Source organism: Rhizomucor pusillus (assembly GCF_041956525.1).
Source record: "Rhizomucor pusillus strain CBS 183.67 unplaced genomic scaffold VTP01scaffold_5, whole genome shotgun sequence".
Classification (NCBI taxonomy): domain Eukaryota; kingdom Fungi; phylum Mucoromycota; class Mucoromycetes; order Mucorales; family Lichtheimiaceae; genus Rhizomucor; species Rhizomucor pusillus.
The window spans coordinates 282,822-296,326 of record NW_027192147.1 but is presented as its reverse complement, the minus strand read 5'-3'; the positions used below and the strand labels follow the sequence as shown (position 1 = coordinate 296,326).

At 44.7% G+C, this 13,505-nt stretch overlaps 4 protein-coding genes across 4 annotated transcripts; 2 read left to right on the top strand and 2 right to left on the bottom strand.

The window, feature by feature from the left end:
- Positions 1 to 99: 99 nt before the first annotated feature.
- Positions 100 to 1,889, top strand: VTP01DRAFT_8225 (uncharacterized protein; the record flags this gene model as incomplete). Its single annotated transcript, XM_069387323.1, has 9 exons — positions 100 to 226; positions 289 to 374; positions 440 to 509; positions 574 to 637; positions 698 to 819; positions 877 to 1,028; positions 1,087 to 1,205; positions 1,262 to 1,588; positions 1,679 to 1,889. 9 exons carry the CDS (start codon positions 100 to 102, stop codon positions 1,887 to 1,889), a joined length of 1,278 nt encoding a protein of 425 aa, XP_069241103.1.
- Positions 1,890 to 2,006: 117 nt separating this feature from the next.
- Positions 2,007 to 2,928, top strand: VTP01DRAFT_8224 (uncharacterized protein; the record flags this gene model as incomplete). The annotated part of the gene is made up of 2 exons (XM_069387322.1): positions 2,007 to 2,469; positions 2,552 to 2,928. 2 exons carry the CDS (start codon positions 2,007 to 2,009, stop codon positions 2,926 to 2,928), a joined length of 840 nt encoding a protein of 279 aa, XP_069241102.1.
- A 729-nt stretch (positions 2,929 to 3,657) lies between these two features.
- Positions 3,658 to 9,212, bottom strand: VTP01DRAFT_8223 (uncharacterized protein; the record flags this gene model as incomplete). The annotated part of the gene is made up of 15 exons (XM_069387321.1): positions 3,658 to 3,810; positions 3,870 to 3,920; positions 3,988 to 4,296; positions 4,359 to 4,427; positions 4,490 to 4,711; positions 4,778 to 5,262; positions 5,321 to 5,705; positions 5,766 to 6,993; positions 7,059 to 7,207; positions 7,267 to 7,527; positions 7,603 to 8,205; positions 8,276 to 8,614; positions 8,682 to 9,003; positions 9,063 to 9,100; positions 9,168 to 9,212. The coding sequence occupies 15 exons, from the start codon at positions 9,210 to 9,212 to the stop codon at positions 3,658 to 3,660; spliced, it is 4,659 nt and encodes a 1,552-aa protein (XP_069241101.1).
- A 475-nt stretch (positions 9,213 to 9,687) lies between these two features.
- Positions 9,688 to 10,222, bottom strand: VTP01DRAFT_8222 (uncharacterized protein; the record flags this gene model as incomplete). Its single annotated transcript, XM_069387320.1, has 2 exons — positions 9,688 to 10,098; positions 10,169 to 10,222. The coding sequence occupies 2 exons, from the start codon at positions 10,220 to 10,222 to the stop codon at positions 9,688 to 9,690; spliced, it is 465 nt and encodes a 154-aa protein (XP_069241100.1).
- Between the last annotated feature and the right edge of the window lie 3,283 nt (positions 10,223 to 13,505).

Genomic DNA, 13,505 nt, shown 5'->3' with positions numbered 1-13,505 from the left:
AGGGCTGCTGGGTGATGGCCACAGCGGTGGCTTTTTGACGTTTCCCATTTTGGGTTGCCCAACCCCTACCATTGTCCTTTTTTCGCACGAACTCGAGACATGCAGGAGAATCAACCAGAAGCGAAAGTAAAAGCACCTAGGAAGAGATTTGTAGGCCGTGCAAAGCGATCGCAAATAGCAGGAGGAGAGACACTGGCCATAGAGGACGGTGCTGTGGGGTTTGCCAGTAAGTTTTGCAGTTTAGGCTTTCTTTGACTCAACGGACGTATAGTTTAATAAAATGTCCAGAATCCACACGTTCATCTGCTCGTGTGGCGAACCAGATCCCAGACGAAATATTAAATGACCCATTACTGAACAAAGCAATTGAACAAGTAAGAAGAAACGATGAATTTATGCAGTAGATTCGAGGACGAATATCTAAGATTCCGCGGTACAGTTACCGTCCAACTACAACTTTGAAATCCACAAGTCAGTGTGGCGGATACGTAAAGCGGGTGCAAAGAAAGGTTTGATGCGATGGAGAGATGGAGCACTTAAAAAGATGTATACTCATGTTTCGGCTCACTGCAGTGGCGATCCAAATGCCGGAAGGACTGCTCATGTTCGCATGTGTTATCTCCGATATACTGGAAGTGTATGTTATTGATAACAGTAGCAGCAGCCAGACCGCAAGCAACTCACTATTCTTATTCAGATTTTGCCAAGTTGAAACATTAATAATGGGCGACGTAACATATGGTGCATGCTGCATTGACGATTACACAGCTCGAGCGTTGGGTTGCGACTTTTTGTTACATTATGGTCACAGCTGTCTTGGTAAGATGTTAGAATGGCATTTACTAGGGACAATCGATGCTGAAAAGCTACAACTAGTACCTGTGGACGTTACACCGATTAATACGTTGTACGTGTTTGTGGATATTGGTATTGACAATCAACATTTTGTCGACACTGTAAAGAGAAATTTTGAGCCCGGCAAAAGGCTGGTCCTGGTGGGCACAATTCAGTTTGTTGCAGCGCTGCAGGTATGTCTGGTCCATTAGATCGCCAGAAACAAAGCCTAAAGTGTTCTACTCCATATAGTCTGTAAAGGAAACCTTGCAGCAAGACTATTCAATTTTGATACCTCAAGCCAAACCACTTTCTCCAGGTGAAGTCCTGGGCTGCACTTCTCCAAAATTACCAGAAACTGATGCCATCATGTAAGTTGGTATGAGAGCAAGGCGAGAATCGGAAGGAACCTAACAAGAGGCATTAGATATCTTGGCGACGGTCGTTTCCACCTTGAATCCATCATGATACACAATCCCGATATACCAGCATTCCAATACAATCCATACGATAAGCGAATCACACGTGAACGATACGATCACGGAGAAATGCACTCGCTTCGAAAACACGCAGTAGCTGTTGGCAAGGAAGCAAAGAAATATGGTTTGATCCTGGGGACACTTGGTCGGCAAGGCAAACCTCAAATCATGGAGTATCTCGAGTCGTGCATCAAGGAAGCGGGAAAGGAGTCTGTCAGCGTGCTACTATCCGAGATCTTCCCGGGTAAATTGGCCATGTTCAGTGACGTCGATGCGTAAGTTTTTCTCCTTTTTCGGAGAGAGAGAAAGAGGATAAAGAAAATGAAATGCGGCGCCGGCTTACTAAACTTTCCGTGTTCTTTTAGATGGATTCAGATTGCATGTCCACGCCTATCTACCGACTGGGGCTATGCTTTCCCCAAACCTTTATTGACACCGTACGAGGCGGCCATATCGTTAGGCAAAGCAACATGGCAAGACGTGTATCCTATGGACTTTTACGCAAATGAAAGCTTAGGACCTTGGACCCCAAACCACGGACGTAACGTCAGACGTCCAGTTCGAAGAAAACAATAAAATTGTGGTAGCACAAGCATTTTTTAATTTGCAGAATTTAGCGTCGTTCTGATTTCTGTGCGCTTGCGTGAGCTTGTTTTCTTCTTTTCATCTTCCTCCTCCTTGTATTTCCTTGCGATGGCGTATAAACGCTCCCACTACATTGCTCTGTTGTTTTCGCTGTTTGCTCTGGTGCTGTGGATATTCTCGAATCTAGGAACAACCATCAGCAGCTCCGTTCTTGCGGAGACTTTTGTTGTTCAAGCGATTCAAACAAAGACGGGCCAGTCAATCCGATATGGCATCTACAATTCATGCATTTACAGTAACAAGAGCCAGATCGCAAGCTGCTCCCCAAGCTCTTTCGGCTATCAAATAGGTAATCTGTCGTTTGAGCACTCGTCATACAGAGATCAACTTATAAGCTTTGCGGGAAATTCCAAAGATGTGAATCAATTAGCGCAGATCAACAGCGTAGATCCCGATGCTGGGAATAAAATCAGTCAGATCATATCTACAGAACTCAAGTCTGCTCTTGCATTGCAAAAGGTCAGCGTGCTGGTCATGCCGGCTGCCGTTCTATCTTTTATCAGTGTCTGCGGCAAGTACATCACCAAAATGGGAGGACGGAGAAAGATAGTTTTGACCATCGAAAATAATGCGCAATATCTATTTCACAACAGTGCCCATGCTGATGCGCAGGATGCGAACGAATAATATACTGCCTATTCTAGGAGGACTTGCGAGCATAGCTGGCTGTGTATGTGGTGCGCTGAGTTTGGCGGTATCTGTTGGTATCTACCGCACCTTCTTCGAGGCACTGGAACGTGCTGTGGACGGTCTACTGTATTACTGGGGTCCCGAAGTGTACATTACCGGCGCAGCATGCGCGTGCCAAATCATAGCTTGCGGTTTTTTTGTTGGTAGCTGCATTGCGCGACGTCAAATGCTCGGAAAGCGGCACAATCACTCTTACCGCCACTATATACGCCATTCTTTCGACGAAGCATCCATCAAGAGCGGATATCATGCCGAGAGTACAAATTACCGTCGTTATTGATACATACCTCCCTCGTCGGTGGACTGATTCATCGAATACGCATTGGCGTGAACTATCTATACCTTAAACGTCTTTATAGTTATTCCATGCATGCCAGTACATATATATACAAAGATATTGGTGCACGTAGAAAAAAGCAGCAGGTGCTGACTGTGATTACATTATTAAACCTAGAATGTCATTTCGATCTAAGCTACTACATAGTCTACTCATACTTAAAGTTGTAGTGAAATCAATTTTGGGACGCCTAGTCTTTTTCCATTTCCGTATTACGTATTCCAGCCGAAAATTGCTTTCATGGTTGAGCTAAGATGACCCATTTATGACCTTCTTGTATGTTCATAATTCATCAAAGGGAAAACAAAAAAAAAGACCAAGTCCCAGCATAGCAACAATCGATGTTTTTGCAGCTTGGGAAAACTCAGATTCTCAGATACTGCATAAATTCTTTGTTTGGGCCCTTTTCTTCTTTCCTTTGCTTTCCTACAACGCTTTTACATCACAGAACCATGGTTGGTCGCGTCGTTGGCAAATTCCGTAAAGGAGCTATCCGTGATATTGGCGGCGCATTCAGTCTTGGTATGATTGCCGGCTACACATACTGGTACTATTACCACATCCCGTCAGTCCAAAAACGCGACGCATTCTATGCCAAGCTACAAGCGAGCAAGTTTAGTCCTGTATGAACAAGCGGAATAAAAAATTGCATGCATGTCTTTATCCCATTTTTTATGTATCTGATTCATAATATGCGTCTTGTTCTAAAGAAGTGTCCATGATACCTGCACGTTCCATGAGCGACCGGAAGAGCGTTTGGTTGTTATCTAAAAGTTCCGCTGGCTGATCAAATTCGACAAGGTTCCCCTGCTCAAAGACCATGACCTACATACTAAAGAGTTAATTCGTGATACTTTTCAACCATGTTGTTCCTTTTCACGTACCCTATCGTAACGCAATGCATGCTGTAACCGGAAAGGAAGGACGAGGACCGTCTATGGTAACAAGTATCAGATATGTGAGCACAAGAAGGAAAATTAGTATTTCCTTTTCGCAACTCACCGAATCAGCCATTTCTTGCTGGATAACGCTGTAAACTTGAATTTCTTCTGCAGGCAGCAACTCTGCTTCTTCGTAGACAACTAACTTCGTGCAATCACGAAGTAATGCTCGAGCAATACATAGTAACTGCCGCTCAGCTGCGGATAGGTTAGGACCGATCGGCATATCTAGATCTGTTATCTTTGCTGGAGACCGCTCCTTGTTATCAGTGTCTTGTTCGCTCTCATCAGATACGAGGTGAACGCGTTTTAGGACTTGGAATAATTCATAATCATCGTATTCACCGAACGGATCCAAGTTGCTGCGAATCTATGCAAAAATTGTTTGTTTTACAGCGAACAATGCTTACAGCACTGAAAGCTCGTTCTTACCGATCCTCGCAAGATTTCGCCATCTTTGGATATATATGTTATCCGTGATCTCAGATCCTGCACTCCAATCTACAAAAACGGGCACAGTAAGTATCGTATACAGCAGACTTGTACTGTAAACTATCATTTACCCAAGCAACGTTGACGCCGTCCACCTTAATGTAGCCACGCACGGGCTCGGTGAATCGAAACAAACACGAAACGAGAGCTTCTTTTTCTGCACCCGGACGTCCAACAATGGCGATCTTTTCGCCCGGATGAATGTTAAAGGATACATGTTTCAAAACTTGCTCTTCGTCTTCTCCGATAACCACAGTCAGATCTCGCACTTGTATAGCTGCTGTTGTCGGCCACTAAGTAATCACATATGTTTAGTTCCGAGCATTTCCGTATCAGAGAGTCTCTCTTATTCTACTTACAGCGGCAGGTGGTCGCGATCCTTCTACTACACCTGGCGGTTCTTGAGGCATTTCAGTGTACTCGTTAATTCGCTCCACGGCTTCAAACTGCATATCTACAGTGGTCGATTGCCGCATCACCCAATAGATGTATTCCAGCAGATAGGTAGCAAATGTGAGAGCTATGCCAGCGAGACCAGCATCGGTAGATTTGTATACAAGGAACACGCCGATAAAAAGTGACAGGATGGCACCCACAAATTCGACACGTACAAAGAGCCATCGATTTGTCGTCCACAGCGTATAGAATGGTCGCATATTTTCATCCAGTAAATGGAACATCTTCTTCATGATCGCTCTAGTTTCGCCATATGCGCGGATAACTTCCAAGCCAGCTGTTGCATCATCGTACAATGTGTAAATAGGTGACCGACTTGCGGCATTCAGCTTCTTGAGTACACGTGAAGCTCGCACATATATGATACCAATGTATGCATACGCGAACGCTATTATAACGACATTAGAAAAGAAAATACATGTAATTTTAAAGCTTCGCTACTTTACCGGCAATTAGACCAGCAATGTAGAATTCTGGTAGTATGTTGCAGATTGTCAAAACGACACCAAACACACCGACGGTTGTTTGAAGCAGAGAATTGACATGCCATCCAATACTCGAATCAATCGTTTCGATATCTTTGTTGAATCGATTTAGGATCTGCTCCATAGTGGTCGTTTCAAAGAATACTAGAGGCGCATGGCAAATAGCCTGAAGTAGCTGTCCGAAAAGTCGATGCGATGCACGCAGAGAACCGCGGTACTGGAGGAGTGTCCTGATGAAATTGAACAGCACTGTTGTCATGCATATCGCAAGATATATCAAAACGTAGCGATTGACCGTTGATTCTATCCAATAAGGTTGCACTCCTTGCCGCATCGTTGACCATAACTACAAATCATCTTGTTAAATATCCATATACACGCAAAGCCAGATTTGCACATCCTTTACCTTGAGCCAATAGCTTTCCGTAATAGTCGACATTCGAGCAAGAACCGTAAATAGTACAGCGACGGACCAAAACTGCCAGCCACCACATGCTCCGAAATACGTTGTATACGCGGTCCTCTTTGGCTTTGTGGGTTCGGGTATCATGTCCTCGGTTATTCTCGTTGACTCGCGCATGACTGAACTTTCATCGAATAATTCGTCATCTGCAAAGATATCATACTGCTCAAACAAAGTATCGATTCGATCGTCGTTAGCATCTTGCTGCGTAAGTAAATCGGATCGCATCTGATTAGCTTCGATCCAGTCATTGAGGGTATCTTGTGTTTCCACAGAGATCACTTCAAACTGATCCATTTTAACCACCAGTCGTGCATCCCGGATCCAAGGACCGATATCCGATATGACAGCAACGATGGTCCGGTGTACCATCAACTCGCCCCCGATGCACTTGTCAAGCAACAACCGGGAGGTGTGGCGATCAAGCGAAGAGAAAATATCGTCGATCAGTACAGTTTTGGCTCGCGAGTAGACTGCGCGCGCGAGCGAGATTTTGTGTTTCAAGCTTTCTGGCAACGGTACACCTCGGTCGCCGATCAACGTCAAGTCTCCGTTTTCGAGCAGTGCCAAATCCCGTATTAATTCGCATTGGTATAGAACTGCTCGGTACCTTGCATCGTCCCAGGGCTCGAAGAACAAGATATTCTCCCGAACTGTATTGTTCTGTATCCATGGTGTTTGGGGTACATATGCAACGCGGTGAGCATACAGACTACTGTTCTTTTGATCGCGTGTACGACTATCTTTGAAACGTTGGGACGGGATTAGCACCGTGCCGGAAGCAAGTGGGATCTCGCCTAGAAGCGCACGCAGCAGTGTTGTTTTTCCACTCAAAGGCCGCCCGGTAACGATCGAAAGACAGTGAGGCGGGAATTCGAGGCGCGGTACTTGGAACCAGTACTGTTGTTGTTGTTGATCATCGCTATCGTCGCTGGGCAGCTGGAAACTGGCAGCGTTGAAAGCTACCCTCACCTGTTCTTCGTATGGAATGGCTGTATTTTCGTCGATGAATGGTGAATTATTTCGCTCTGATTTCTTTTTTGGGGTGTTCAAATATGCAGTAATGTGAGCTAGGCTGATTTTCGCATCATTGTATGCCATGTAAGCCTGAGGCAAGACGTTGAGTGGATCGCGTAGCATGGAAAACAAGACAATGCTCACAAATGCCGTACTGAAAAAAAAACAGATTTTAACTATCAAAAGGCAAAGCATTGATATTTCAAAGGGTTAGCTTACCTTGGATCCAAATGCTTCTTGTCCACAAGCGTGTACCACGCAAAAGCTATTGTCGTGACAAGAACTGGTGTTGTGAACCAAATCAGATTTAAAATTGTATTCTGCGTATATAACTTGACGAGTTTGACAAGCTCGTCGTCCCGTACAGTCTAATACCATTGTTTAAGTTACTACAAGCAAATTTTGAATGCAAGCTAAGTGTACATACCATGATGATCTGCTCCCATTTGTGTTCCCATGCCAACAATTTGGTCGTCCTTATGCTCTCTAGAAGTTCCTTGGTGAGACGTATGCGCCATGATTTTGCTTCTGTCAGCTGCTTTTGGATCTTGAACAAACGGCGGCTGATATACTGCGTTGATGGCAACGCAATCACCATGACACAGAGACCGGCTAGAAAGGCATTGCCTAGCAAGCAGTAAAGAAAAATCACACCAGCTAATATCTCCAAAGGACAGGTGTAGAAAATCTATGTACAGGACAAGATAAGCAACTGATATTGTTCTTTTCAAGCTTAAATGAAAACCAGACTCAAGGAACCTACATGTAAATATGATGTTACTTCGGCCAGGCCTTCGATATCTTGGCTCATCATGTTGATACCCTGGTTTCCATTCTTGCCTTTCGAATCCTTTGCAAGTGTATGTGCGAATGTTTCCGAGTGGAGCATATTGTTCATCGTGACATGCCATCTTCGTCCCCAAAGTAACGTCTGAGACGCCACAAGGGTGCTAACGACATTGCAGCAAAACATGGCAACACACAAAAGATATCCAAAGAGTCGAGGCTGGTCATCACCCGATGGAACCTGGATGAATTGCAGCAACTTGTATAGTAAGAACGGATTGGCATAGTGAAGTGCGACCGCCACGATAGCTGTTGCAAATTGATAGTGGATTGAACGTCTGTTGGCTCGGTAGATATCACGGATAAGACTACTTGATGCTGCAACTGTTGCCGCCGACGATGACTGTCGCACTGATTGGAAGTAACGATAATTCTCCTGTGCACGTAAGCGCAGTGGTAATGCCCAGAGGCATCCAGCGTCTAATGGTTTTTTGTAGGCACTGTGTAGCAAGCTATTCATCCAACCAAACGTGATGCTTGACAGCGGCGAGGCATTTGCTTCCAAGCTCAAAATACGTCCCTGGTGAGATAAACGTAATTCAGTCCAAACGAGTCATATCATTATTTGACTTTTTCCTCTGATAGCTCACGTTTCGCACGACGCGACCGTCGTGAAGGACCATGATGCCTTCGTCGGGATCATCAATATCAAGCAGCTCGCCTTGGTTCAATTCGTTAGGCGTGGTAGCGCTGATGAAGAATATGATGATGCTGATCAGCAAGTCGATAACTGCAAATGATTTCTCGGTCGCAGGTGAAGTGACCCATTCGGATGCCGTGAAGAAATACGAGAAACATCGAACGGATGCTGATATGCAGGAAAGCATGTAAAACATTAAAAAGTGTGGATTATACAGTGTAAATCGGGATGGTGCTACAGGATCAGTAGGTGTGGTAAAAGACTTAATGAGAAGTATGAGCATGTAAATCTATTCCATGATACAATGTTAGAACGGGTGCAAGCTCTGCCTTGTTTTCTTTATATTTCTGACGTACTCTGGGTATAAGTGCAAGACCAGGATCAACCACCTGGTAAAGCGGTGTACCGCAGGCTGCATTGAAGCTAGCTCCGTGCTCCAGGATTGCACTCTCGAGTCGCCAAGCAAACAAAAATGCCCAGCAGCTTATCTCGAGAAGAATCAGGACCAAAAGTACCAGACTGCGGCGTAATATAGCCGCATCCTTACTTGTTGGAAGACGCAGCGAATGCGGATCGAGACGACACTGGCGTCGAGATCGCCAGGTACGTATGCGGCGCCGAATATTGACCACCAGAGACAATAGAACAAAGACAAGCGGGATCACGGCATCGAGCGATCTGTATAGAAACAAACCACACTTAGAACAAATAGCCGTGTCGTACAGCGATCTACCTGCGTTTCTCGCATACACGGATCCAACTCTAGAGGATGAGGCTAATGCTTGGGTCAGGCGACAAAAAGTTTACAATAGAGTTTTTTGACAGCATAAACGCTTTCTTACATTAGGATCATTAGCACAACCACAAAAGGGCGATGCAAACTTCATTGCGTGCGCCTATGCGTGTGGCCTATTATTGTCGTAAAAGCAGTAATACCCAGGGGAGCAGCTAAGGGGGGAAAAGAAGCGCAAAAAAGAAACACTTGACAGTAAAACTGCTGGTGCTGGTGCTGCTGCAAGGGAGAGAAAGAGAAAGAGAGATGTGCTCCACCACCTTAACATATTTGACCTTTGAGTGCGTGCGTGTGATCCAATGCAGGACGATATCATCCAGGTACCCCACATCGTGGTCACTGTTGAGGTCTGGTAACCATGCTCCCTTTTTCTTCCCTTTATCGTTCGCAAGGCACAAACGCGTCACTTGTGATTCGATTTCGTAGCACTTTTTAAATAACATGGTTTTCTAATCGTATGATGTTTGTTTGCATGACATGATTTTTTTCGAGCGCATATTTACAGAATGGGAAAAAATTAATGGACATAGTGGAGGAAATAGAAACGAAAAAGGGGCAAAATGGTATCATCAGTTGAAGAAAATGCTATGCTTCAGGGTAGTAAGAGTAGTAGTGGTTGTCGTCGTCGTTGATGCAGGCTTTTTTACGGGTACAAATGGCTGTCTAGTCAAATAGATAGGTTCGATTTCGTGCGTTGAGCGTGGTTCGAGTTCCAGTGCAGGAGGAGACAGTCGGTGTGTCCGAGAAATGTGAATACCCGGTGATGGGAGTGTGTAAGATGGAACAGGTGACGATGCAGCAGATGATGATGCAGTAGACGAAAGTCCAGGCGACGTGGCCGATGAAGAGCAAGTAGTAGAGATAGTAGCAGTAGATGTTCGTCGAGGGAAGTTTTTAAATTCGTGCCAGTCGTAACCGAGTAGAGGATGATGATTTAAGGCGTCTGCCCGCAGGCATTCTTCAGAGCAATACAAGGAATTCTAATGTGAGCAAGATGTGTGAGTTATTTTTGCTGTGGTTGCAAATGAAATCCATCCGTGCGATACATACGGATTGAGAGCTAATAGCGCTGTCGCAGTATGTGCACCAGTTCAAGTCGCTCATATCGATGTGATGATATCGAGATAGATGGGCAAAAGGATAGAGAAGAAGAGTATCCTGGGGATAATGAAGAAAAGGGGGTGTGTGTGAGAGAAATCTGATTCTTTATATAGTGCAAGCATTGCGGCATCATCGATTTGTTAGCCCGTCACAGTGAACCAGATTTTGAACGTGCACCGGAGAACGTGCTGGCAATTGCGTCTGGATGCCCATCTGGTTGGCTCTCGTTGGCTAACGATGACGCCGAAATTTCTCTGCAGGTTCGAGACTGTCCCCCCAAGCACTCCGAAACACCCCCAGAATCGGATCATCACAGATTGCTCGTGCACCACCCTACTGGCTGTGGTTTCCAGGGAAGGCAGCATGGGGTTTCTACAGAATCATGCCATGACCCTGCTTTTCACTTAGAGCCTATCAGATACACTCGATGAATTAAAAGAAAAAAACTAGAGGCAACGGTTGCAAACAGCAACCACAACCCGTGAAGAAATGAAGCAATGAGATAAACAGATATCTTTCCATGACTGTTTCCCCCCCTTTCCCCCAGCTTTTTCTCACTTTATCACCGCAAAAATTTTTCCATGGCGACATCTCCTGCAAAATTTTTCGCACGTTCTCTATTCGGCCAGCTTCCTTTGCAAGTGAAAATAAAGGGATCGACACATTTGAGCCCTGGCTATTTTCGGGGTTCTTGGTCTCCCCTGATGTGATGAAGTTGTGACATGACAAATTTTAGATCTTAACAACGACGCGCTCGTTGTCACGGCAATTTATTGCCCATTGCCCTTGCGAATCACCTGATGAGCTGGTTTTTGCTCGCTTAATTAAACCAATGTTTGGAAAGCTTGGTCACACACGTTCACATCTCACTTTGTCTCACTATCTGATGCTAAGATCAGATGCGTTATGTTTTTAGCGGAAACCCACGCTTGTTGCCCTTAATCTCAGGGGCAGCTAGCTTCGCTTCCGCCCTGGCGCCGCCAAAACATCTGATAAATCCGTCCACCCACGCTAAATGCTTATTTAATAACTGCTATCCGCATCTCATGCAGATAACCAGTCCCAAGAATGGTATTATTGATCAGTTAGTGCTACGTGTCTCGATGTCTATCCGAGCCACCTGCCAATCTGCGATTGTATCTAGTGATAACATTGTGGACGAAGATGTAGCTTTTTTCATTTCACTATTGTGCAATCTGATCATAAGGTTGCATACATTTGTGATGGCGAACGTGCAAGGCCAATCTCGCAGGCGTCACATATACCCACACATATAGTTGACACGCTGCACTAGATCAACAAGAAGGAGAAATTCTCGCCTCCTAGTGATAGAATCGGGGAATTGATGTATATACACAGCTCCAACGACTTCGGATCTATCCCGAGATAGCGCCGACAGTGAGAGCGACGAACGCGGCCAGTCTCCAGTACCGTGTGCTCCGTAGCAGCCGGGTCCTGAACGCTTATTTTTCTTGTAAATAGAGCAAAGCAAAGAACGCGACTAGTGCTTCTCAAGCAAGGCATGCTCTATACCATTTCAGTGCGAGTCTTTATTTGGGCACAGATAATAATCAATACATGTTTTATTACCCTCACACCTCCTACGTGTGTTGTCTGAATGAGATGATGACAGTTATGTCAAGCACAAATACCACGAGGTTGCAATTTGATATTTATGTTCAACATCATGTTTTGATCTCGTTCGATATCAGTGCTTCTTTGACTAAGTGACGGGTGTGATCAAAAAATCTTTCCAAAAGGTAAGGGTTTGTGTTTTTCCGTTGCAGGTTGGCTAGCGCTTATCGGTGCTTTCTCCGGTGGTGGAGCAATGGCTGCTGTTGCTGCTGCACCTTTTAATTTTATCTTTTTTGTATTTAGCTTTTGCTTCCAGTAGCTGCAGTGTAAATAGCTGAGTATTTTTACCCCTGCTATCACTGCAGGCGACATGCTGGGCGGATTAATCTAATTGGGAAACATGGAGTAGAGCATGTGCACAGAAGAGCGGCGGCGGAGGCAGCGCTAAATCCCGAACGCAACGCACATTGGCGATCCTCCATTTACCATACGCTGCTGCCGGTGCAGCTAAAAAAAATTCTGGGACGGTTTTCTCCACCTTCCATCACTGTGCGCAGGCATTTTTTGCCTTTGAATATACATAAACGCAATACATGTTGTGTGTGGCGTGAATACATCTCGCTGCTGCTTCTGCTGCAAATAATAAAATGCTGATCCGGAAGAGAAAATTCTTTTCAACTGGCGTTGTTGACACTGCTCCCGCTGATGCACCGTCGGCACTCTTCATCCTCTCGAAAATGCGCTGGTTTGCACTGTGCTGCAAAGTAACTCAAGCTTATTCCAACTTTTTGGGAAATATGGCCGTTGCTGTCCTGCGTAGATTCAGGAATCTCGTACCAGCGTCTTTTTAGGACCGTCACTTTGCAGGTCTCGTGTTTGCATGCTTAAGAATTTGGGCTTCCTTCGTTTGACGTCCATGTTCTGGTAATGGTAATGGTTAAAAGCTATCATAATCTTTAAATAGCAACTTTGAACATGGAGAAACGTGATCTATGCTCTGTCTCCTCCCGCTTGGCGAAGTTCTTGGCAGAATATGTAGTATGTGGCTCCAATGTATTATATAAAACAAAGAAATCAAAGATTTCTCGAATATGTACTGAACGGACAAAGGGAGTAAATACTGTTCAAAGTAAATAATAATGATTAGGTTGGGCTTGAACAAAGAAAACACTGTTGCTTTCTGAAGCAATAATATCCATGCTTACTGTAGAAAAACCGCGTTGATCCGGTCGGAAGCATTAAATCGAAGAGTGGAATGACTTGGTGCTATACTGATAGTATAACTATAATCAGCATTCTATGTCTGGGTCCAACGTAAGTATAAAGTATTTGACAGCACTGACAAGTAATGCGAGGATGTCTAGCAGCACCAGGTCCTTATTGGTATTTGTAAATTTGTCGATCATGAATACTATGCAGTCATATGCCCGCAGCCTTCAAATAGATGTATTTTGTGCAGTGTTTCAGAGCGTGATTCTCTTAAATCATCGACTACTTCATATAGACGAATCTGACATTGTTGATATTAGGAGATATTCTGGTGCAAATAACTCCATCCAAAAATCTCCAAAACGTATTTAATTCAATTAGCTATCTAATACGGCAAGTAGAGCCCTAGATTTTCAACTAAAAACCAGCATAGGCTTCACTAAGGGTATGCATCCACGGAAGCCACTTGCGCGTACAAAATGAAGACTGCGGAGCTGCTGGT